General features: G+C 39.1%; 1 protein-coding gene across 2 annotated transcripts in view; it reads left to right on the top strand.

Moving 5' to 3' along the window:
* Positions 1 to 26,202, top strand: part of LOC124777296 (T-cell activation inhibitor, mitochondrial-like) — a 344,729-nt gene that overhangs the window by 13,926 nt on the left and 304,601 nt on the right. For both annotated transcript variants that reach the window (XM_047252648.1, XM_047252647.1), the window contains exon 2: positions 11,936 to 12,092. In XM_047252648.1, the coding sequence (XP_047108604.1) occupies positions 11,936 to 12,092 (157 nt within the window). The remainder of the gene's footprint in view (positions 1 to 11,935; positions 12,093 to 26,202) is intronic.

The raw sequence follows: 26,202 nt of genomic DNA, 5'->3' as shown, positions 1-26,202 counted from the left end.
CTGCTGTTCTGCAATTAACGGCTAAGCATTTGCTATGCACTTGCATCTTGGAAGGATCTGCGGTTCTCAGCAACAGTTAACTATCCACAATTCACCGAATCTGTTCTTAAACGAGACGACAGAGGCTGGGATGACCAAGTTATTCTTCAGTGGTATGCTGCTCTTACATTCCACTGCAAGATCCATGGGTTGATGCATGGGATGACACATGACAGTTACCTTTCTAGTGCTGACTGCAGTATTGATCACTTCATCCAGCACACATAGTCTCCACACACTCAGATGCACATCTTCCTGTCCACAGTATCTCATCTGGTCTAAAATAATCTTCGAGCGACCACAATCTATAATCGCCTGAGAAGCTTTCAAAAAGTCCCATCCGAGAATAACATAATGAATACACTCTTGTAAGACGATGAATTCTAAGGGCTGTGTATGGCCACTTATACCCACACAAATGACATATCTTCCTGTAGGTTTTATGTATTTCCCATTAGACACCTTCAGCAGAGATGTTTTGTTGTTGACGAATATGGTTTTCTGGAACTGGCAGCAGTACTTCTCCGAAATGACTGAATATGATGCTCCAGAGTCCACAAGAGCTTGGGCTAGTCAGCCATCCATGAGGATATTGATGTAGTTTCCTATCATTTTTGTAGTGATTGACAGTGGAGGATTTTTCTCTTCAGCGACCTCACCTCTAAGGAAGGTCACACCCTTTAGTTTTCCATTTTGTGGTGGCTAGATGATTGGCTGGAGCTTCTAAACAGTGATGGAGACCTTGATCAGCATGCTGGGGAGCGTCCTCTCCAGCGGCCAGCTTGCGGTGATGGTGACCTTTGTCATCATGCACCCACATCTTCTTGTCATCTTCATCATCCCAGCGTTGATGTCAGCTAAGATCAGTCTGCTGTCTTCTGGCATGGATGTCATCAAATATCCACCGCTTTTCTCGATGATAGCGCACCACATGTCCCGGTCGTCCATAGTGGAAACATACTGGTTGGTTATCCTGGGTCCTCCAGATGTCAGTCTTCCTTGGTGCCCAGACAGGTTCCTCATGCGGCATTGTAGGAATGTAACTCTGCCTGGGTCTCGATTTTTTTCACCGTTTTAAAGGGAAATGAAGGACGAGAAATTGGTTTCACTGTCTGTTCCACTTCCTCCCTTATGGCCTCTTGAAGCATCTCGGTTTTTTGCTCGCTGTGCAATCCAAGTGCCTTCTGAACTTCCTCTCTCACGATCTGACGAAGAACACTTGTGAAATCAGTTGCTTCCTCCACCACAGACATCAATACAATGATTGGAAGCTGTTCAAACTTATTGCGTGTAATTCTTTTTTGATGCATCGTCTCGATATACTGGCACCATTTTATGAAGTCGTCTGCTGTCAAAACATCCTTCAGAAGTAGGGCTTGATACACACCCTTCATGAGATGTGCAACCTTATCTTTCTCCTTCATTCTAGGATCCACTATCTTACACAGCTCCAAACTGCCTTGAGTGTGGGATACTGTAGCTTCTCCTGGACGCTGTGCCTTGCACTTTAATTTATCTTCAGCCTTGCACTTCTGTTGTTGTGTGTCGCTGAAATACTTGCACAGATCTGCCTGGAATACTTCCCAGCTTGTGAATTTCTCCTCCTTGTTCTCATACCATTGCTTGGCAGTGCCCTCCCATTTGTTAATTTTGGCTATACACTCATATACCTTCAGCCACTTGTTTGGATCTTGGCCATCATCACCAGAGAACCCAGAAGGATGTCTCATGTGGTTGCTGTCATCGTAATGTCCTCTTCTTCTTTTGTCTCCGATAGATTGGGATCTGTTGCATATCGCTCGAACTCGCGTTTCTCACCACGTAAACGACGGCTCTGTCGTGGCCTGATGGAAGCCGCTGTGTCGTTGATAACGGGCGCTATCACAAGGTACAATACCCAGCGCCTCCACCAGAATAATGTCACTTAGAAGAAGGTGTAAGTAGATGAATAATGAACACTGACTTCACTTAACGAGGGTTTATTCAGCACTTGCACATACAAGAGCGCGGAGCGAACTGCCAGAACACATACAGTATATATACAGCTACAGAACATTCCAGTACAATGATTCTTGAAATTTGTGGATACTTCTCGAATGTACTCAAACCGAATATAGAAATTAAAATTCTACAGTCCAGGTGAGTTTTGAACTCACCACTCTGCATGCAACAGTTTAATATCATCACCACTACACCGCAGTGCTACTCACCTAGTCATATGACCACCATGGAGTTTTCTGTGGATAACTGTTTTGCATCTATACTTACGTGATTCTTTTAAAATTAAATTTTCAATTTAATGACAGTAAATTTAACCTACGTGCAATACATGTTCAGTAATTGATTTCGTAGATAACAAGTAAATGTTTGACTTCCAGCCAGGTATGTGCCTTTTGATCTGATCCCAATTCACTATGAGGATGAGTGGAGCTTGTTCCAGACCTTACCACCTAAGAATAATCTGAGGTGGCCCCATGAACTGAAATCAGGACCTTTGCATCAACAGCCAGCAACACTAACACTTGTTCATCTGGGCAGCATTTCTTGGGTAGTTAATCCTGCTGATGGGAGCTTGTCTCCTGAAACACTATTTCTATTTTATCAGCATTGACCTTATATTTAGGACTCTCTGTGTCCTAGTCCACACACCAACCTAACTGCATTTTTAATGTTGTGCTGGGGACTCCTTTGACAGATGAATGGGTACAATCCATTGCTAGTTTTTCCCCAAATAAAGTTAGTGCGATTTACCCATCAATCTTTGTTTGTCTAGATTAACCAAGAAAGTTAATATTGGCATTTTCCAATGCTGAGGTATTGCATATAATGTCCACTTCCATCTGATGTGAGCTAACTGTCTGAAATGCTAGTAACTGGAATTCTGATGCTTTAATGTTTAAGCCCTGATGAAGAGAATATAAGCTAATATCTGTCGCACAACCAGTCACAACTGATGTGGGCTCATTATACTCTTTTTCCCATAAAACAAAAGAGGTGTCATTTGCGTAGCTTACCATGTGTAAATGACAAGGAGGGGATGGTTTAGCAGTATCATTAATCAACACCAGTGAGAGGAAGGTCCAAAAACTTTAGCGGTCAGTAACATCCTGTATTACTGCACCACTAGTCAACTGGAAATAATATAATTTTATCTATTTTGTACAGAAGTTTTGTGCACTTCTTACAGTTATCTAAAAATAGATGGATGGTGGATGCTTGAGTAAGTCCTTGATATTGTATATTTTCAATTTATTTAGCTATAGTCCATTGTTAACTGAATCATATATTTTTTAAAGAACTGAAACCATGCCTGTTGATGCCTACTTTGGTCTACAGGGCTGTGTACTTAGAGAAACTCAGTGGCTCAATGCACAGGGACTGTACTAACTGTTTAGTAGTATTCCCTGGTTACATCTCAAGTATTCACCTTCTCACTGAATTTACAATGCTCCATACAGAGACATCAATTTATAAAGCTTTTAACGCATGATTGACTATATGCCACATTTTAACAGAGTTCATTTTGTAGCCTTTATTACAGTCATCTGTAAATTCGCATTTTAATTGACCAAAATTATAAAGTGCATTAATTTAAAGTTTTCTTTATTATCTGATCTCATCCTCAAGTAAGAAGACATTATCTTTTGGTACATGATTGCTGACTCATCCATTTTTGATGTAGTGAGTAGCCACATGTAAGTAGATAACACTGTTTTAATCTTTCAGTACATATAGTAAACATTGTTCTCCTTATCTCTCTCCCCCCCCCCCCCCCTGCCCCCTCACTTTTCTCTTTCTTATTAAAATACTTATTGTTGTCCTTCAACTAGAGTATGAATGTGAGTGTTTTAATTTTAACCAATATGTAAAGGGAGTAACAGTGATCTGTTCTTGACGATCAGTTAGTAAAAACAAAGACCAGAGAATATCTCATTTATAAAAGACATCATTGTTCTGAGAGAAGGAAATCTTTAAGTTGGTTTTGAGAAATGTCTCATTGTAAAATTTTTTGAGTGGAGCTGTTCACCACACTGGTTGCTCCAGCCAAATGGTGCTCATAATCTGAAGATGGCCGATTAAACATATCAAAACCAGCCATTTTAATAAATGAGATGTTCTGTGATCTTGACAGTTTTACTAATTGATGCTTCTTTTTTAATGGCCTCATTTTAATCAGAATATTGAAATTGGTGTTTTCCATAGCAACTGCTGCTTTTGTGACAACACTGTAGGTCTCAAGGTTAAAAATGTTAGTCATATAGAGGTGGGGACCAATGTGGCTGTAAGATTTAAAGTAACAAGGCACATTTTTTGTAATAGTGGAGCCAATTTAATTCATTTATAAATTTTTTTGTTTTGGTCCATTTTGCAGTAGTGTAAATAATCTTTCACGACTTATGAGGATTAATCATATATGTTACACTATTTTATTGCACAACTAAAGGCCAACTTCTGTAATGGAATGGCTGACAGGAGTTAGTGCATTGAAAAGAATGTTTCTCTCAAAATTGGCACCATTTGGTGCCGTATTCCTCTTCTAATGCATCAATACATATTTATAGAAATTCATTGTTCTGAGAGAAGGAAATCTTTCAGTTGGTTTTGAGAAATGTGTCATTGTAAAATTTTTTTCTGTCAAGTAGTGGTCAAAATACTTCTTTGGAGCTAACAAACTAACAGGAAACACAAACAGCTACATTGTTTGGTGCTGCAACCTTACTAGGACATGCACATGACACAACTGGAATAGATTGTGCTAGTAGCTGCATACGATTATCTGAATTTGCAACTGAGAGGCAAGAAATATTTTGGGGGACATCATGCATTCCCTTCTTGGACATAAACAGAAAACTTCATGGATTTAATAATCAACTTACTCAGGGGTGCTGCTCCTTGGGTGCACAAGACTTTGGCCTGTGCCTGAGAATCATATTTCCTACAAGCAGAAGCGGAACAGAGTTAATCAAGCTGTGAGAAATGTGAAACTGAAGTGTGCTCATACATTAACCGACAAAAGAAATAGACCAGCTGACCTATGAAAAAATGTGTGTTGTTGATATAGGCAAAGTAAAAGCTGCAGCCGATCTCATTGTCCCAGACTAATAACTGAATTGGAACTTCACATTACCTACAACTAAAACTGAACTGCAAACGAAACAGAGACTTATTGATTACTTCATGAGAGTAAACAACTGTAGCCATGAAAAATTCTATCTGAAGCATGTTAATTGCAATAGTATCCAAAAATACATTAAGCGGATCAGATCAGCATCTGCTGGACATGACAGCATTACAGTCCAAAAGAAAAAGCTTATTATTGACACACTATAGCCCACTACAGCAGATATCTTCAGCCACTCCTTAAATATGTGTTTTCCCTGAGGCATGCACACAGGGACTAGTTAAGCCACTACCTAAAAAGTACATTGCCACAGCACCCTCTGATTATTGACATATTTTCATTCTTCTGCACCATTCAAAACCCTAAAATATATACAGGGTGTCAATGATTAAAGTTCCAGTTTCAAAATTCTGTAGAAAGAGAACCACTGCCATGAATAATGTCAAATTTTAACAGCATATTATTAACGCAGTGTAAATGTCATGGAACAAAAACAAATTAATGAAAATTTTACCAGTAGATGCCACTGTAAGCATGTTAACGTAAATGGGGTTGGCTACAAATGATATATGAATCGCCATACGGTGGCTATGGTTTGAGTTGCTCATTACACCATCTGTACTGTTCCATGTGCATAACTGCACAACTTCGACAGTCAACAGTTGTGGCACTATTAGTTAGATAAGTCCATCCGCCAAGGCAAGGTCATACCAGATTGGATGGAAAAAACAGGTTTTATTGTCCTGAGACCAAAAACCACATAAAAAGCAAAATTTCATTGATTTGTAATTGCCTTGGGGCCAAAAACTGCACAAAAAGGAAAATATCAGTTTCTAATTGTTTTGAGACAAGTTGAAATCAAGAAACAGCAAGTTCCACAACAGATCAGAGTGTCCACGGGGTTATGTTCAGAACGCATTGCGCAGTGTGTGCCTTCGGTTCAGTTACATCCATAATTGGAGCACTGAACACAACATTTTTTGAATAACCCCACAGCAGGAAGTCCCATGGATTAAGATCAGGCGATCTAGATGGCCAGGCTGCAGGAAAATGATGGCTGATAATTCTTGCGTTTTCTAAAATGCCTCTGCAGCAGCTGCATCACTGGCTGTGCAGTGTGTGGAGCAGTGCTATCTTGCATAGAAGTGGTCCTACCCACACATCCACACTGTTGATGTTGGAATAATGTGGGTGCCCAAAAGACTCTCATAGTATTTACCAGTGATGGTACAGGCAACAGGACCTGTAGGACTCAAATCCTTGAAAAAATACGGCTCTACGTTAAGTGATGCCATCAGATAGCACCACAATACTGCTGTTACCTTTGCAGAGGAAATGGTATGGGTTGGTGCGTGTGCGGATTTTCCATTGTCCATATTCTGCATATTGACATGTCCTTGGATGTGGAAATGGGCTTTGTCTTCCACAGAATGTTACATGGCCATTCATAGTCCCCTTCCAAGTGGGCAAGAATTTCCAGCTCAAGTGTATGTCTTGCTGGCAAGTCAGCAGGAAGCAATTCCTGAACATAGCAATGCAGGATGTTTCATACAACTTTATGCTTCATGCTCACAGGCATGTCCAGTGTTCTGGCAATTCCTCTTGTATTAGATGTTTGCACACCATCGTTTGACCCCTTCTATAATGCTGTTGTCACATCATCAACAGATGTCACATCAGTTGCTTTTCTCCCTCTGCCACACTGGACTTCAAAAGAACACGTCTTTTCGAATGTTGTAATCAGTTTCTTTAGATCCTTGGCAGACAATGGACTGATGCCTTTTTTCATGCGCATGAGTATCTGGAACATCTGCAGGGCTACTGGAGCACAGTCACTGTTCTTGTAAAAGAGCTTTAACAGCAGTGTATGATCTTTCATGGAGACAGTCATGTTGCTACAATTTCACTCGTGCCTGACGTCTTGTCAGCAATGCATCATGTCCAGCACCATACAGTCACAGTGGATGCAAATAGTGTCAGGTATCCTCCAGGGTTTGGTGTTAGGCCCTATACTCTTTTCATTGTATATCAATGATGTGTCATCTGTTTTGTCCTACTGCAAATACCACAAATAGGCTGACGACCTCCAGTTGTATCTAAGTGGAAAACCATTAAACCTGGAGACAGCTGTCGAGAATCTCAATCCTGACCTGAGAGCACTATCAAAATGGGCACAGAACATAGGAAGAAGTGGTACTGGTTGGTCATTCTATGCTCATTAGCTCAAAAGATCGGGAATCCGTACCATCTTTAATCCTAAACGGGACACGTATCAACTTCACTCCCTCAGCAGAGAATCTAGGAGTAATAATAGATGGAAATCTAAATTTTACTCAGCACACAACTGCAGTGTGCAAGAAGGCATCAGCATCTCTCCATGCTCTACAAAAATATAAAAAGCTCTTCCTGCTTAACCTGAAAAAGAAATTTGGACTAACACTTATACTTCCAATTATTGATTACAATGCTGTTATCTTGCAAGATCTCTTGCAGGAAAGCTCATAGCACCAGGAACTGGTTATGAATGCCTGTCTTTGTTATATCTGTGATGTTTGACTCTTTGATCATATTTCACCATCATATGCGCAGCTATCATGCCTGGATGCAGGCAAGCACAGGGATTTTCATAACCCCCCCCCCCCCCCCCCCTCTTTCTTCTCTACAGTCTTATCAATATACACTGTTCCTCATATCTTTCCTTGACCTTAACACTCTTGTCTGAACAACATGACAGAAGTAACCATTCCCCTCAGAACAAAATCCTTTCGTCCCACTTAATCATTCAACCACTTTCTAGGAGTCCTTCTCACAAGGGAACCTCCCCATCGCACCCCCCTCAGATTTAGTTATATGTTGGCACAGTGGATAGGACTTGAAAAACTGAACACAGATCAATCGAGAAAACAGGAAGAAGTTGTGTGGAACTATGAAAAAATAAGCAAAATATACAAACTGAGTAATCCATGTGCAAGATAGGCAACAACAAGGATTATCTGAACTCAGGAGCGCCGTGGTCCCGTGGTTAGCGTGAGCAGTTGCGGAACGAGAGGTCCTTGGTTCAAGTCTTCCTTCGAGCGAAAAGTTTAATTTTTTATTTTCAGACAATTATCAAAGTTCCGGCACTCACACATAATCAACTTCGTTCTCCAAAATTCCAGGACATGTTCAGATTTGCTTGGACATATGCAGGATTTGACGGTCTACACATGGAAAAATTTGAAAACGTTAAAAACATATGTTTTGACAGAGCACAGGGAAAAGCGTGCGACTGTGAAACTGTTGGATTCATTTGTTGCAGTTTATGTGACAAACTCTTATGTTTTCATCACTTTTTGCGAGTGATTATCACATCCACAAGAAAACCTAAATTGGGCAAGGTAGAAGAATCTTTTTACCCATTCACCAAGTGTGCAAGTTAGGTGGGTCGACAACACATTCCTGTCATGTGACGCACATGCCGTCACCAGTGTCGTATAGAATATATCAGACGTGTTTTCCTGTGGAGGAATCGGTTTACCTATGACCTTGCGATCAAATGTTTTCGGTTCCCATTGGAGAGACACGTCCTTTTGTCTACTAATCACACAGTTTTGCGGTGCAGTCGCAAAACACAGACACTAAACTTATTACAGTGAACAGAGACGTCAATGAATGAATGGGCAGATCATAACTTTGGGAAAATAAAGAAAAACTTTTCGCTCGAGGGGAGACTTGAACCAAGGACCTCTCGTTCCACAGCTGCTCACGCTAACCACGGGACCACGGCACTCCTGAGCTCAGATTATCCTTGATGTTGCCTATCTTCGCATGGACTACTCAGTTTGTATATTTTGCTTATTTTTTCATAGTTCCATACAACTTCTTACTGTTTTATCGATTGATCTGTGTTCAGTTTTTCAAGGCCTATCCACTGTGCCAACTTATAACTAAATCTGAGGGGGGTGGGATGAGGAGGTTCCCTTCTCAGTAGCAATAACCTGACTCTGGAATGAGGGGGGTGCGATGGGGAGGTTCCCTTGTCAGTAGCAATAACCTGACTCTGGAATAACCTCACACATTGTATTAGAGTACTGAGAAGGCAGTTAATGTCATATCTACTGAAGGAACAATAATGACTACCATTGTCCCTGTATGCACTCATTACCCATGACATCCTTATTTCCAACTAGATCTTCCTCATTTCCCAGCATTTTTCACTGATGCAGTCTCCTTAAATTTCTGCTTCCCAAGACTCACTATATCAGAAATCATCTATTTTTATAGACCTGTAAATTCTTTTTATGTTTGCCATTGTCATTATAGTCATCATCATCATTATTATTATTATTATTATTATTATTATTATTATAGTTTGATCCATGAATGATGGCATTCACGCATGTTGAGGCATGGACAAGGATTGTGTTGGTGATGATTCCAAGTGACAGTATGCGCATGTGTGTGCTTTCTCCTTGAAGAAAGCATATATCCTGCAAATTATGTCTCTAGTTTGCTTGTGCAGAATGTATTACTTATCACCACCATCAACCATGACAACTCACAACAAATGGCATAAAAATTCAACAAAGAACTTACTACGGTAACACTTAATGCTTGCATTAGCTACAGCATTCAGAGCAGAGTGCTTGGATCACTACTGAACTCTCATTTGCCATCAGAGAATGCGTGATGTAGGTGTGCATAACAAGCCCAAACTCAACCACCATCGTTCGTGACTCCAACTATAGCGGTGATAGTAGCAGCAGCAGCAGCAGCAGTAGAAGTACTGCCAGTGTTAACATTATTAGTTCATAACAAAACACTCAGGTAAGAATGTATGGCTACATTGTTGTAACAGTTTCATTGTCCCATGTGGCAGACTGATTGGGTTGAAGGGTTGTGTGAGATAGAGTGTTGAGAGAAATAAGGTGGAGTGAAGGGTAGTAACAGTGAAATGGGGCAGAAATTTGGCACCAGTGAGTAGCAAATGGGGTCCATGTTCCATCTGGTACACACAGTAGGGCTGTGTGTGTTAGCTTGTGGTAGATACTCAAGATTTGCTTGCTATGATCTTTTCTCTTCACAAATTCATGCAGGTAGTTGATTCTACATGTACTTTCTCATTTGGAGTTGATATGCTTTTCCTTCCATTGAGCCAGATTTGAAAAAAACTCTTCCACGTAAAGCAAAAAGCAAATCAAGATGATATGATGATTCTTCCTTAAAATATTCTACATAGAAGTGATAGCCCTGGTTCCTGTCAGACCTTGTGAAGTTAAGTGCTGTGAGACTTGGCTAGAACTTGGTTTGGTCACCGTCTAGATTTGCTGAGTGCTGTTGGCGAGCAGGGTGCACCCATGTCATGTGGGGCCAGTTGAGGACTACTTGATTGAGATGTAGTGGCACTGGTCACAAAAAGTGATAACAATTGGGAGTGTGGTGGTCTGATCATGTGCCCCTCTGTATCTGCATCTGGTGATACCTAAGGGCTGAGGATGACGCAGCAGCTGGTCAGTACTGTTTGGCCTCCCAAGACCTGTTCGGATGGTGTTTGTTTGTTTATATACAGAAGTTTATTATGATTGCCAAGAGTGATGTACCTGTACCAATCACCATGTTCATAAATAAAGACACTCTAACAGGGAGGTATTTAGAGGTCCAGATATGGCCAAACATGTAACCTGTTTCAGAAGTGGATTTATGTTTGACAAGTAGGTGTACCACAGGTACAAATAGTAGTAATTAAGTTGAAAGAGAGACTGCATCAAAAACTATGTTTACATCTTTTCTGAAATTCTCTGGTTTCTGTATGTTTCTTAGGATATTCCCTTGAATGACTTGGACACAATTATTAGTTTGGTTGCCTGCTTGTCTCTCCTCTCTGTGAGGCTGTGACCAATGTGAAATTTTTGCTTTTGTTCGTACTTCATTTGTATGAGTGAAAAAAGAATTGTCTCAATAAGAAAAAAAGATAATGGCAGTCTTATGCATGACATATTATATTTAGCTTTTACTGGAGTTATACAATTTTGACTTTCAAAGTTACAAAACTATGCTGTATTGAACATCCAGTATCTCTGATAAAGCTTAGTTGCTTGTGCAGTATCAGATTCAGATATTTTTCTAAGTTTATGTTGTCAGAGTGACATATTGAAATTCCCTGTTGTTGTGTGTGACTGAATCTGTACACGATTATCAAATTTAAACTTATAATGAACGAGCTGCATATTTGCCTACCCTTTACATTGCATTTATAGTCACCTAACATATAAGGCTGGAACCTTCAACATCACAGCGCGTCAGCAATCGTTGGTTAATATATTAAAAAACTAAAAACCCGTTTGATTGCGAAATCGAGGCGGGTTTTTAGTTTTTTAATATACACGGCTAGAGCTTATTCCTTGCCTTTGTGAAGAAATGTATGTGAGTGATGAAACTTCCTGGTAGATTAAAACTGTGCAGAGCAAACTCAAACCTAACTCAGTCCCTTTCGTGGACAGTGCTCTTACAAATATGGTTATCCACCTACAACTCGATACCTGACCTCAGATGTTCACTTTTTCTGGTAGTTATCTCCAAATTTTCAAACTTGACTATGTCAGGTAATGTATTTATACAAGGCAGTTTTTGTTTTGCTGCTGTGATCAGAAATAATTGCATGCTGTGTAACTTCTTCACACTGGTGTCGTTCCACTTTGTTTTGAATTATTATACTTCAGCTAGGCAGCACTTCACAAGCAGCCTGTTTGTGCAAATATAGTGAAATTAATTTTGTATAACTTGTTCTGCTTGCAGGCTTGCACTTCAAAAGAAGACACTGTTTTTTTGGTCCACTGGCACACACACGTGCAGATTTTCCCGATTATTAAGTTCTTCAGAAGTTTCGACAGCTTTGCGACCATTTTATTTTTCTGTGCATCCTGACCTCTTTGGTCAGTATCCAACTGAGAGGGTAAGATTAGCTGATTTTATTTTGCTGTGAATTTTTCCTGTCATTAAGTGTAAATTAAAAGCAGGTTGTTTCTAGGTTGGCAGATGCCACAGTGAATAGCAAATAGCAAACATAGAACAAAATTGTTGAATGTGTTGGTATCATAGGTGTCAGATTCTGAATTAATAGCACTCTCAGGTTAATCTTTGTTCTTTTTTTCCAAGAAGATTTTTCTAAATAAAAAGAGTAATATTTTTTAGTGTTTTGTATGATACATGCTTGGGTTCTTGTTGATCTATTTGTGTATTATAGGTGTCAGATTCTGAATTAATAGCACGCTCAGGTTAATCTTTGTTCTTTTTTTCCAAGAAGATTTTTCTAAATAAAAAGAGTAATATTTTTTGGTGTTTTGTGTGATACATGCTTGGGTTCTTGTTGATATATTTGTGTTAATAATAATTTTAGTTACTTACTCTTGATTCAAAGATGATCTCTTTGTTTAGAACTATGTATGAAAATTGGTTATTATTATTGTGTTGGAAAGTGAGAAAATATTCCAGTTTTTCAGGGAAGAGCAGCCAGAGTGACATTTAAAGTGCAGCAAAGCTATACTGGAGAAAATAATTAGGGATGAGATGAGATATCATACATTACATATTAGGCAAATTTTTAATTAATACAGATACCATTCAACAAATATAGTACAACATATGGGAATGTAGTAGTAAGGGTACTCCGAAAATCATTTCTTAATGACTTTAATATTACAGGGCAGCATTTTCCAACAATGTAATTGCACAACAACAGCCAAAGAGTCACATTTACTCTCAACCAATATAATATCGTCGATGATTAAACAATGCAGCGTAACTGACGAATTGCTGATTTTTTATTTTTCAGTCAGATGATGTTGTAAACAATGCAGCGTAACTGACGAATTGCTGATTTTTTATTTTTCAGTCAGATGATGTTGTTGACCATACGCGCATCTGCTCTTAACGCCATAATGCCAAATTTTTAGTTATTTACCATGAAAAAATTATATAAAACAATACCGCGTATGTCACACAGTAAATAAATAGATGGTAATATTGCGGAACTGTAGAGAATTAAATACCACGTATCTGTAAACAATACCGTGTAAATACAAAAGCGCACTCAGCCACAGCACATTGTTACTGGCTTATTACGTATTTAACAGTGCTCGAAAGTGGTTCCATGCTTGTACCTTCATTCATGATAATGGACAGCGATATAATTGACGATCTTTTTACTGAAGAACAAATTGTTTCTCAGCTGAAATCAGCTTATGAAAGCGGAGAATCATTTCTGAGAGTGACTGACAGTGGTAAGAAAATTGTTTTATTTTTCACCTTTGAATGTTAGTAGCACTGCAAGTGTCTTATTGTGATATAAATCAGAAAGCCCCCACTTCACTCGTTCTGTGCCTTATTCATTTCTGCCAAAGATTTGTAGACTGTCCACTTTCTTGTAGGATCTCACGTAAACGCAGAACAAGCAATAGGTGAGAAAATCCGTAATGCTGAAGTTACATTTACTGAAGAAGAATTAATTTCGTATATGGGGTTCTCGGTTACTGTTCCTGCAACATCTAATGATGCAGGTAAATTTTCTTGGGATTATTGTTAATAGTGTTACTGATGCTGTCGTTCTCATAAATACATGAGTTTGAGCTTCATCTTTGTATGCTTAAATTAATTTATAAATATTTTTCCATCTAGAAACTTCAGTGGCTGTATCCAACAATGCTCAAAATGAAACCTCAGTCACAGTTTCCACTAGAGACGACAGTACTTCACAGTCATTGCTATGCGATGGTGCTCATTGTTTGCCAAACACTCTGGATAAATTATTGGAAGATTATGGGAGCAATAATGATGCTGACAGTGAAGGCCAAGAATTTTATTGTGATGTAAGCAGTGTCAGGAAAAGGAAGTCTAAACCTCATCCTGAAGATTGGAAGAAAAATGCCAATAAAATTCTGAGAATGTGTGGACAGACATGTATTGGTTACAAAAGAAGTCGAATTGGTAAAATCACTCATGATACTCCGAGAGAGGCACAAAAATTAGGTCCAACATGTACTTCGAAGATGCACCAGAGATCTGTTCAAAGGAAGTGTCATCAGTTTTCTGCTGATGATAGGCAGGCAGTATTTAACACATTCTGGGAAACGATGTCATGGGATTAGAGGAGGGTTTACGTTATAAACGTTGTGGACATAATTCCAACCAAATGTCCGGGAAAAACACTGGCAAATCCAGCTGAAAAGGGATGCACATCTATCATTTGAAAAATGGGCTGGGTAAACATAAAGTATGCAAAAAGATCTTTCTCAATACTCTTGGTATTAAGGAATGGACTGTTTGATATTGGCTGTAGTTGCATAAAATTTTGATCTTCCAGTATGTGAAGTTGTATAGTTGCTCTTACAAATTGCAAAAGTTTCTTTAGTACTGCAGGTCATGTGCACCTTCACTTTCACAACTTTTTGATCTTCAACTGTTACAGTTATAATATCTTTTTTGTTGACACTCTGGTGAGAACAGTCTTATTTATCTTCCAGATGAAATGACTGCATTATTTGAATTTGATCTGCTTCTACAGGATGACCATAATAAGGATCTGGTCTTCCAACTGGGGCAGAGAAGATAATCAATATTTCTTATGGTGCTCCTAGTCATTTTAAAAACAATTACCACAGACAACAGCACACTTAATGTTTCCTTTATCACTGTGATAATATAAATTGTTTCTCTTTGCAATCTATATTCAACAATAAAGTTTTAATCTTGTGCTCCAGAATCTGTTACACTATTGTCCATCAATTAGTGGTATATAAGGTTTACCTCTCACACAACTGCCGACATCTTTTTAACCTTGAAATCTCAATTTCACCATCTGCTGCACTATTTCTTTACTAACTTTGCCTCTTGTTGTTTCTGATTACATTTATATTTTAGGTTTTCCTTCTCTGATCTCTATCTTACTGATCACAACTCCTGCACAGTGATGTGCTGACTTCTTGAGTTTTTTAAAAATTCATATGAAGATGCACTCCACCATCTATCACCTTTCACATGAGTCTCAAATACAGCTGTAGACCACAATTTGGAGGATTCTTATATCTAGCTCCTAAACTGCCCTGTTACCGTTTTGCTTTGACTCCCATGGATCTAGTCGAGGCATAGTCCATATCAGTTCAGGCAGGCCAAGAAAAAATCTTACCTTCATAGTCTTGGATGTTATTGAATTTAGCATATGTTAAAATGAAGGACTAAGTTTTCTCCAAAAACATTTCCACTCCGAGATACAGCCTCCCAAAGATGACACTGCGCATACCATTTTGAAGATGTGAATTTTGGAAAAAATTTAAAAACCTGTATCTCTGGAACAGTTCTAGATATTTCACTGTTTTTTTTTTTTTTTTTTTTTTTTTTTTTGAAAGATAATTGCTTCATGATTACAAAGAAATGCTCCTTTTGGAATTATCTGTCAAATTTGTTTCACCATAGCATTTATAATTTACAGAAAAGAAATTTTCAAAAATGCCAATTCATTAAATTTTGATTTTGTTCTGTTGATTAGTACCATATAGTTCTACATTCCCTGAAAACAAGAGCTTCCACTTTTAGGTTGAACAGGTTTTATAAACAATTGAAATTTTTACCGTACATAAAACCTGTTTTATTACCACATTATCACATAACAGGCTCACAAAAATCAAAACCTAGCCTTATTTAACATAATTTTAGTTTTGAAAGATGAGTAAGAGACTCATTTTTCAAACATTTTAAATGGTTCCAAAATGTATGTGAAAGGTCCAAAGACTTAAAGGTTTCAATTTATACAACTTCTGTGCACTCTGTTTTGTACTGAAATCAGACAGTCAGTGAACTAAAACCTGGTTCCACTGCTTCAGTATCTTCCTTTGACATAGAGTGATGCCTTCCTGTTGAATTAATAGGAACCGGAGCACTTACAATCTTCAAAACATTGTGAACAGGAAGTGAGCACTGATGACTTTGTTGCTGTCCTTCAGCTGGAAACTATATCCAGCAGCTGGTCCAAGTGGTAGCATAAAGTTCACTACAATTTAACTCATAAATGGTGTCTGTTATCTCTGCAATCCACCAGTCACAGTCATACACACACACACCACAAACAACCCCCTTCTCTCGTAGTGAATCTGAATATTATCCTGCTGTTTCTGAGGTGTTGGCCAAATGAACGAAATTACTTTTTTCTTGCTCTTTAAAATGCATGCAATATGAGTTCACCCATCACTTCGAGTCCAAAAATGTGTCTTCTGAATTCCTTTCACAAGAGTAGTTAGACCAATCTTCTTTTTTCTGCTCACGGAATTCTTCGATTTCCTCTTTGGACAAAAGAATGAGGGCTGTGGATGTGTAAGTTTTCACGACTCTCGTAAAATCCTCAGCATTCTGAATCGCAGCTGTATATGATCTGGAAAGGTTATGTTTTGTAGCATGGTGCTTCAGCAGGCATTCTACACCATGTCAAAGCCCCTTCCCATGGCCAGTAGCACTGTATACCCTGTCAGTTGGCGCAAGATACCCTCAGACTTCAAGAAGAATATAATTCCAATCCCAAAGAAAGCAGGTGCTGACAGATGTGAAAATTACAAAACAATCAGTTTAATAAGTCACGGATGCAAAATACTAACGTGAATTCTTTACAGACGAATGGAAAAACTGGTAGAAGCGGACCTCGGGGAAGATGAATTTGGATTGGAACACGTGAGGCAATACTGACCCTATGACTTATCTTAGAAGCTAGACTAAGGAAAAGCAAACCTACGTTTCTAGCATTTGTAGACTTAAAGAAAGATTTTGACAATGTTGACTGGAATACTCTCTTTCAAATTCTGAAGGTGGCAGGGGTAAAATACAGGGAGCGAAAGGCTATTTACAATTTGTACAGAAACCAGATGGCAGTTATAAGAGTCGAGGGACATGAAAGGGAAGCAGTGGTTGGGAAGGGAGTGAGACAGGGTTGTAGCCTCTCCCTGATGTTATTCAATATGTATATTGAGCAAGCAGTGAAGGAAACAAAAGAAAAATTCGGAGTAGGTATTAAAATGCTTAGAGAAGAAATAAAAACTTTGAGGTTCGCCGATGACATTGTAATTCTGTCAGAGACAGCAAAGGACTTGGAAGAGCAGTTGAACGGAATGGATAGTGTCTTGAAAGGAGGATATAAGATGAACATCAACAAAAGCAAAACGAGGATAATGGAATGTAGTCGAATTAAGTCGGGTGATGCTGAGGGTATTAGATTAGGAAATGAGATACTTGTAGTAAAGGAGTTTTGCTTTTTGGGGAGCACAATAACTGATGATGGTCGAAGTAGAGAGGATATGAAATGTAGACTGGCAATGGCAAGGAAAGCGCTTCTGAAGAAGAGAAATTTGTTAACTTCGAGTATAGATGTACATGTCAGGAAGTCGTTTCTGAAAGTATTTGTATGGAGCGTAGCCATGTATGGAAGTGAAACGTGGACAATAACTAGTTTGGATGAGAAGAGAATAGAAGCTTTCAAGATGTGGTGCTACAGAAGAATGCTAAAGATTAGATGGGTAGATCATATAACTAATGAGGAGGTATTGAATAGGATTGGGGAGAAGAGAAGTTTGTGGCACAACTTGACTAGAAGAAGGGATCGGTTGGTAGGACATATTCTGAGGCATCAAGGGATCACCAATTTAGTATTGGAGGGAAGCGTGGAGGGTAAAAATCGTAGAGGGAGACCAAGAGATGAATACACTAAACAGATTCAGAAGGATGTAGGTTGCAGTAGGTACTGGGAGATGAAGCAGCTTGCACAGGATAGAGTAGCATGGAGAGCTGCATCAACCCAGTCTCAGGACTGAACACCATAACAACAACAACAACAACAAGTGTGCTGTCATTGCGTCACAAGATGCTTTTATGACAGAGTATTGCGTGTTAAAATCTGACACTGTATGCCTATCCCCATTAATTATATAGTATGTTTCCTTGATTGTGCATACAGAAAACAGAACCAGCATTTATATTGTACAATAATGCATGTGTAACCATTGTTCACCAGTTAAACTTTTTCTTTGGTGTGCAATTGAAATAAAAAATGTGAGGAGTCATTGGATGTGTGATCAGAGATAATTGCTTGGCAGATGTTCCAATTCCACAGACCCTATTTGATACCAGTGTATCTTTGCATGGCTATAATACTTTGTGAATTCTGATGATGACTTCTTATTGACAGGGTGAGGACAAGTCATCAGTCTTTCATCGATTGCAATAGTATTTTCAATTGTGTGCATGATTCAAGTGACACTGGGCTAGCACTCAGGAGGAGCAGTGTTGAAATCTATATCTGGCAATTGAGATTTAGTTCCATCAAACGGGGTGATTTTGGCCACCGGGACAAATTCGGACAGTATGGCTTATTTGCACTTTGCCACTGCATAGAGACAAAGAGTTACTTATTTTAACATCCATGCACCAGTTATTTTACGCGCAAGATTGCATTTATTGCTTTCCACAACTTTTATTTTGCATCAATTGTTTCCCTAGGTGAATAATTGATGAACAGTCTCAGTGTTAAAAATCCATGCATTATTGTAAAGTATAAACTTTCTATTGTTGCGCCGAGTGGGAAGTTATCGTGACTGTAATTGTCGACTCGCACAGTAGCTAACAGCATTGAGACAATTTCTGCACAAGTTTGTCAAGTTTCTCGTGCAAGGTTATAAACTAGCGACAGTTTTTGTATAACTGTGTACTGTGTGGGGTGATTTTGGATAATGCCAAGAACGTATAAGAGCAGGAGAGGTGCTACAGTACAGTGTAATTATGACCCAGAACTTTTAGATAAAGCTGTTCGTGATATTCAGAGTGGTAAATTATCGTACAGAAAAGTGTGTGATTTGTATGCTATACCTAAATCAACCCTACAAAATAAAGTGCAGAAAGCACATCCGAAAAAAATGGGAGGACAGCCAGTGCTAAATAAAGAAGAAGAAATGTTGAAGCAAGGTATCTTTAGGGCTGCACATTGGGGGATTTCCCTTCTCTAAATTGGATATTAGACATTTAATTAAAGGCTACCTTGATAAATCTGGCTGAAAAGAAAAGAAATTTCGTAATAATTTGCCAGGAGAAGAATGGGTGCATTTGTTCCCCAAACGACAGTCAGATCTTTCCATTTGCTTAAGCGAAAATATTAAACGAGCTCATGCCAAACTTATCTGTAACATATAAAATTCATTATATCATTCCATATCACTTGTTCATAACAAAGGGCTACCTTAAAATGTGTAAAATGTCACCAAAATCAAATAAAAAACATGTAGAATTTTAAAAAAAGCCAGTAACTGTCCGAATTTGCCCTCTATATGCTGTAGCTTCGGACAGAGATTTTAAAAACACGTGCGTCCGAAATCACCCCAATCCATGGGGTGACTTCAGACACTTTATTTAACTGTCTCAGATAAATATACCTACACATAAGGTTTCTGGTTCGGGGATATATTATTCGTTACACATATATCCTACCACTCCCATAACAATCAATTTAATCTAACAATATATACGAAAGTTACAATCAAAATAACGACAAAACCGTCCAAAATCACCCCATTTGACGGTTCTTCTGTATTTTTCCAGAATCAATTATGTACTCGCTTAGAAGGTTCCTTTGGAAAAAAATACTGCTAATTTCCTTTCCCATCCTTGTCCCATCCAAATTTTTACTCTGACGTTAATGATTCTTGTCATTCTTGGGATGCTAAACTTATTTTCCTTCTTTTTCAAACAGAAAAGCTGACAGTACATATCATTGTTTGGGGGAAAGGGGGAGGGCTATGTTCCTTAGAGGCTTCTTGTTTGAATATAGACCACCTTCCATATCTGCACACACCTTTGCCTCTGAACCAGTATTCAATCCAGATGCCATTGGTGATACTGGAATTACTACTAGAATGACCTGAGTGACTTAAAGACTGGTGGCAGCATTGGGCCCACAGTGAACTCCAACATAGAGAGACAAGAGGCCTAAGGTCCACAGAAGTCACAAATAGCTGGCACTGAGCCGTGTAGTCTGGCGATAGCCTATTGGTGTCTTCTGCAGGTAGAGTGTGAATGCGTAATGGGGCTAACACACCCTTTGTTTTCTAACTGGTTGCAGTGGTTACTGACTTGATCTGTGTGCAGTTGATGTATGTAGCTACAAATATGGTGACCATTTGCAGAGACCACAAATTTGGGGTGGCTAAAAGACTTAACATAGTGGTGAGCGTCTGTCTGTATGTCTGCCCAAAACATCAGCAGGACCAGACATCTCTTCTGTGACTGTATCACGTGGGGTAGTGCTTGCGAGGTTTCTGACATGTTTCCTACAACAGATGGAGGATGGTACAGGAGACCACAGAAAGAAGGTTCCCACTGGTATGTGGTCTTGCCACCAATGCCTTCCTGTAGGTACTCATAAATAGGACATTGATGTCAGTGACAAAGATCCTTGCATTGCCTTGAGTATGTGTGCCATGAACACCATAATCATCATCTTAACTTGGGACTGCAGTCATGCAGCATACACTGTTTTAGATGCAGAAACTGCCATTATTTCTGTGATGTGAACTGTAGGCTATTATTTGCTATGTTACATTGTTCCCAGGGCAAACATTTATTATGACATCAGCACCACAAATGTGGCCTCTATCATGATGGAAACCATAAGGTGATGAAAGGGAACTTTGAAAATGTATCCATCATGGCAAGTGACAGTGCATTCAAAAATAGATCTGTGAAATAAAAAATGTAGGCATTCCAGGGTTCGTGTTTTGTAGGTCACTGTTGCTGAGACTTCCAGAGGGAGCATTAGGCAATGGTTGACTAGAACATGGGAAAGGAATACAGTAGAAGACGGATGGGTAGCTTTAAGAGATGAAATAGTGAAGGCAGCAGAGGTAAAAAGATGAAGCCTAGTAGAAATCCCTGTTTAACACAAGAGATGTTGAATTTAATCGATGAAAGAAGAAAATATAAAAATGCAGCAAGTGGCCAACAAATTTTCATCAAGGAACAATTTTTATGGAAATCTTCTGTTTATTCATTATCATTCTTGGTTCTTTAGTGTCAAATGACTGCAAATATTTTTGGATCAGTTTCATTAAATTCCTTTCAATTCTGAATAAATTAACAGCTTAGAGCAATAACTTTACAGGCCCAGTATGACCTATATCACAAAACTGCAAACCTTTTCACAGTTTAACTGTGTTGGGCATTGTCATTCAAAGCCTATGTAACATCACACCCATTAACAATACTTACGTACAGCCACACCTATCCCATGACCCATACTATTAAACACAATGTAAATGCAGAATTAAACCATTGTTTCTGATGGGTTGATAAAATCCAAATCTTGTGTGCAAGTTGATCCTCCTGTATTTATATAAAAAAAAACAAATTGGTTCTTCCAACAGAGTGATGGTTTTAGGGTAGTTATGAACAAACAAGCAGTGAGCAGCTCTTATCACATTCATAGGGTGGATGAATGTTTTTTTAAAAGGAATTTATTGGTCACATATCTCCTGCTACCTCTAGATGAACAGTCATCATGGTAACTAATATGTCTTTCAGCCAGTATCCAAGCCAAAGTTTGCCATATGGAGTAACCACTGTGACCACCAATTTCTGCATTTATTGGAAATACTGATTTGCAACACACAAATATTTGCAAATTACCTGAATGAAAATATAATCACTAGTATCACAAAGAAAGATTACATGCAGAATGTGCAAGTTCTGTTCTCACTATTTCACACAGCTGGTTTGAAATGCATGTCTTTCACACTTCTGTTAGGAACTTGGACTTGTTTTGAGTAAGGCAGACATTCAGCCCACCCAACAGCATCGCAGAGCAGTAGATCATCTCCCTAAATCATTAAATCTGAAAGAGCTCCATTTAATTTTGTGGAAGAAAAACTATTACACCATTTCCCATTTGCTCATTGCGCTACATAAAATAGGGGCTCAATTCAGATGAACAATAGAATGTGAAAAAGAAAATTTATATTTATTAGTGATGTTTCAATTAAACCATTTAGCTCCATCTGCAAGTGATTATATTGGACTTAAGTTTGTCACCATATCTCCTATAAATAAAGTCTCATTCAGATTTGCTTCAGAAGTGTAAGACACAGTGCAAATGAGGCCAAACTACAAAACCTACAATGTTGCCATATTCATAGAAATATGCAGACTAACTTTATTTTAATACTATTATCTGAAGATGAAGCTAATTCTCCAAATCTTATATGATTAATATATAATATGGCAGACAGAAAAACATTTCAACTAACGAATGTTTCAGAATACATACATCAAGCATCAATAAATATTTAGTTAACACATCAATTAACACCTATAAGTCTACCAGATAACACATAAAAAAGTAATTAAAAAAAGTGAAATGTAAGCTTCATATAAATCGGAGGAACATTCATAAATAGGTAGTGGTTGCATCGACAAACTGCCTACTGGCTTCTGTCTCGGGTTCTTCGGCCGACGTTCATCTAATGATTTTTCTGACGTTTCGCCAGCACGAGTGGCTGGCATTGTCAAAGCTTCACCCTCCACTGCTCTTTGATCCTGGTGTTAATGGATCGTCCAGTCATTCCGACATAAACTTTTCCGCATGTGCATGGTATACGGTAGATTCCCAACATTGCAAGTGGGTCTCTTTTCTCCTTCGCCGATCTAAGACACTCTTTGATCTTCCTTGGCGATTTGAAAATCGTCTTTACGCCATGTTTGCGCAATATACGGCCGATTCTGTCCATCACTCTGGGAATGTAGGGCAGAAAGACCATACCCGACATTTCTTTTTCTGGTTCCTTACTCCACAATTAAATGGGTACTCCACAAATTATATTAGAAGTGTAACAGAGCCAAACACTCGGTGAAGTAAGGAACCAGAAAAAGAAATGTCGGGTACGGCCTTTCTGCCATACATTCCCAGAGTGACGGACAGACTCGGCCGTATATTGCACAAACATGGCGTAAAGACGATTTTCAAACCGACAAGGAAGATCAAAGAGTGTCTTAGATCGGCGAAGGAGAAAAAAGACCCACTTGTAATGTCGGGAATATACCGTATACCATGCACATGCAGAAAAGTTTATGTCGGAATGACTGGATGATCCATTAACACCAGGATCAAAGAGCATAAGCGACATTGCAGGTTGGGGCAGGTGGAGAAATCGGCCATGGCAGAGCACGCACGGAATGAGACCGACCACGTAATAAAATTCGTCAACACGGAAGTTCTGGCTGTAGAGAAGCACTATCACACGCGCTTTTTCAGAGAAGCTGTGGAAATACAAAAACACGCGAACAGTTTGAACAAGAAAGAGGAAAGCCTTAAGGTAAACGGATCCTGGCTTCCCGTACTGCAGCGAACGACCGTCGCAGGTAGCAAGAGGAGAACCGCACCGGAAATGACCGCAGAGAAGCCCTCGGATGTTGGCGCGCCAGGTACATATAGTCTGCGCCCGCGAGCTCGGCTCCAGTTCACTACCGGCAATGGAGGGTGAAGCTTTAACAATGCCAGCCACTCGTGCTGGCGAAACGTCAGAAAAATCATTAGATGAACGTCGGCCGAAGAACCCGAGACAGAAGCCAGTAGGCAGTTTGGAGAGTATAATGTTGGCTCTCACTGTGCGAACTTCCGAACTGCCATGTACTACAGTTTTCTCTTCCCATCAGTTTCTCAATTGGAAGCAGTGAATTATTATTTAGGGACATTATTGTATTAGCTCGTATATGGTTCCAAATTGCTATATCCTGTCACTAATTTTTTCTAGCCAATGATCTTGTACATTTTTTATAATACTACACTAAATTATACGGCTTGCGCCAATAACCTGTTAGCATAGTAATTTGCTGGTGATATCAAACTGGAACTATAAGATTTATTATGCACATTAATAAGTTAAACACTGTTACACAAGCTCTTGTACCAATACAGTCCATGCAAATAACAAGAAGAGCTCCCACAGCAATGCAAAAGATATTTAGACAAGTGAAGCATAGATTCTAATTTCTCACAGACACATACGAACTCTAACCCATTGGGGCAAAGGGGGAGGTATTCAGCAGTGTCAGTCCACTGGGCAGCCAACTGTGACCACTGTCCTAGTGGAACTCATCCAGGGATAAAAGGGAACTTTGGAAGTGTGTCCATCACGACAAGTGACAATGCAATGAGAAACAGACATGTGAAATCAAAATGTAGGAACTTCCACGGTTTGCGTTTTGTAGGTCATCATGACTTTGTGAGACTGAAGAAGCACCACTACAGAGTCACATGATATCAGTGTCAGTCCACAGCCAGTATGGTACATGGCTACAGCTTCATTCTTACTGTGCCCTAATGGTTGTATTGGATTTAGGGTGCAGGGATGACCATTTGCTGCTTCACCTGTTCAGTGATAATAAAGAGGCTGTTGGTGCCAGTCTGTGCCGCCAGAGAGAACTAGGTCTGTTGAGACAGACAAATGCCACTTGTGCCTAATATATTTTGTGACTCTGGGAGCAGATCAGTTGTTGTTAGCCGAGACTGGAAAGTCCTCTTTCCTCTTACTGCAGTCCATGGGCTGGATACAGTATAAAACTCGTGCTATTCCAACAAAACATGGAGATGAAAGAAACTGTCCTACAAATGTTTAACCCTCGAGTGGGCATGCCTATGTATAAAGTGTGCCAAGCATAAATAACATTGTCTTTTACAATGCCATTGTTGTTTTACAATTGCAAGCCCACACCTATTCCTTCATCACTGCTTCGGCTAACACATTGATACACTGTGTTGTCATACATCCAGTGAGCATCAGTAATATAAAATAAACAGCTAGCTAGGTGACAAAAAATTTATGATCCATGCAAGAAAATGACCTAGATTATGAGCTAGCAGCACAATCCCACAATAAGGCAGTTGTCTGCAAGACAACAAGTCATTAAATAAGTGGCTGGCTGGGATCTCATGCAACTGCACTGTTTAATGCTTCGATATGGTCATTACTGTGGGATAACACTTGTATGCAGCAAAAGATTGATATAATGAAAGTTTATTTTATTATTATTTACTTATACAGTGATTTAGCACACTATGTGAGTTTATTTTCCTGTTGTATTAAACTGACATTAAACAGTGAATCTGTTCATACACAATTACCTTGGTAAAATAAAGACAGCTGTTCTGACAAATGTACAAAGTATGTCGTGCACCAGCTCATATGAAAAACGGCTTGCTCACTCGAGGGTCAACAAAATATCAGATGAGTTGTGTCCCTGCCCCAAAATCTAGAGAACGACCAAATGTCTCTCAGTAACTCTATAGGAAAAACTTGAGCATCTATTAATCACCATACAGCATAGACCCTCACAACCAGAGTATTAACAAGATGTTTCCATCTGGTTAGATGTTTGCAATCTGGTTTTTAAAATTAATATTAACACTTACCTACCTCATCCAACTAGAAACCGTCATATAACAAACTTCCCTGCACAAACAGCATTTCATTGGCCTTAATTTTTATTTGCAGTAAGCATATGTCACCAATTGACGACATAATACTTATGTCAACTACATTAATGTAAATTTTGTGAATGTCTCTTCATGTTGCTCAGTCCTCCTTTGATGAGTGGAATGTTTAGTATCTGACTAATATCAACCACAGAAGTGATCCGTGTGGTGCTTTGATATGAACTGGAAAGCACAACTGCCTCTTTTTTGTCCTGTGAGGGGGCACATGTGCTCTCCACCACGCTGACTTAAAGACATTGCGGAGAGCTTCCACTCACTTGTTTATAACTGAATGATAGTCATCAAAGGACAAATGCAGTCAGCCATGGGGCTCAGGGCTCACAGATGCTACGAGCATTTGCTGAAGTTAAATACAATTTTCAGCGAGTGCATGATTCTCTATTCTACCAACTTAAATGCCCGAGAAGTGTGTCATTCAGATTTGGTAAAAGATGACCTTGGAACTTGCTATTTGTATCTACAGAATTGATGGACAAAAGGGGGATTCATGTCTCAA

Source organism: Schistocerca piceifrons, chromosome 2 (genome assembly GCF_021461385.2).
Source record: "Schistocerca piceifrons isolate TAMUIC-IGC-003096 chromosome 2, iqSchPice1.1, whole genome shotgun sequence".
Lineage (NCBI taxonomy): Eukaryota > Metazoa > Arthropoda > Insecta > Orthoptera > Acrididae > Schistocerca > Schistocerca piceifrons.
Note: the sequence above shows the minus strand (reverse complement) of the source record. Positions and strands in the feature narration are given on the sequence as shown.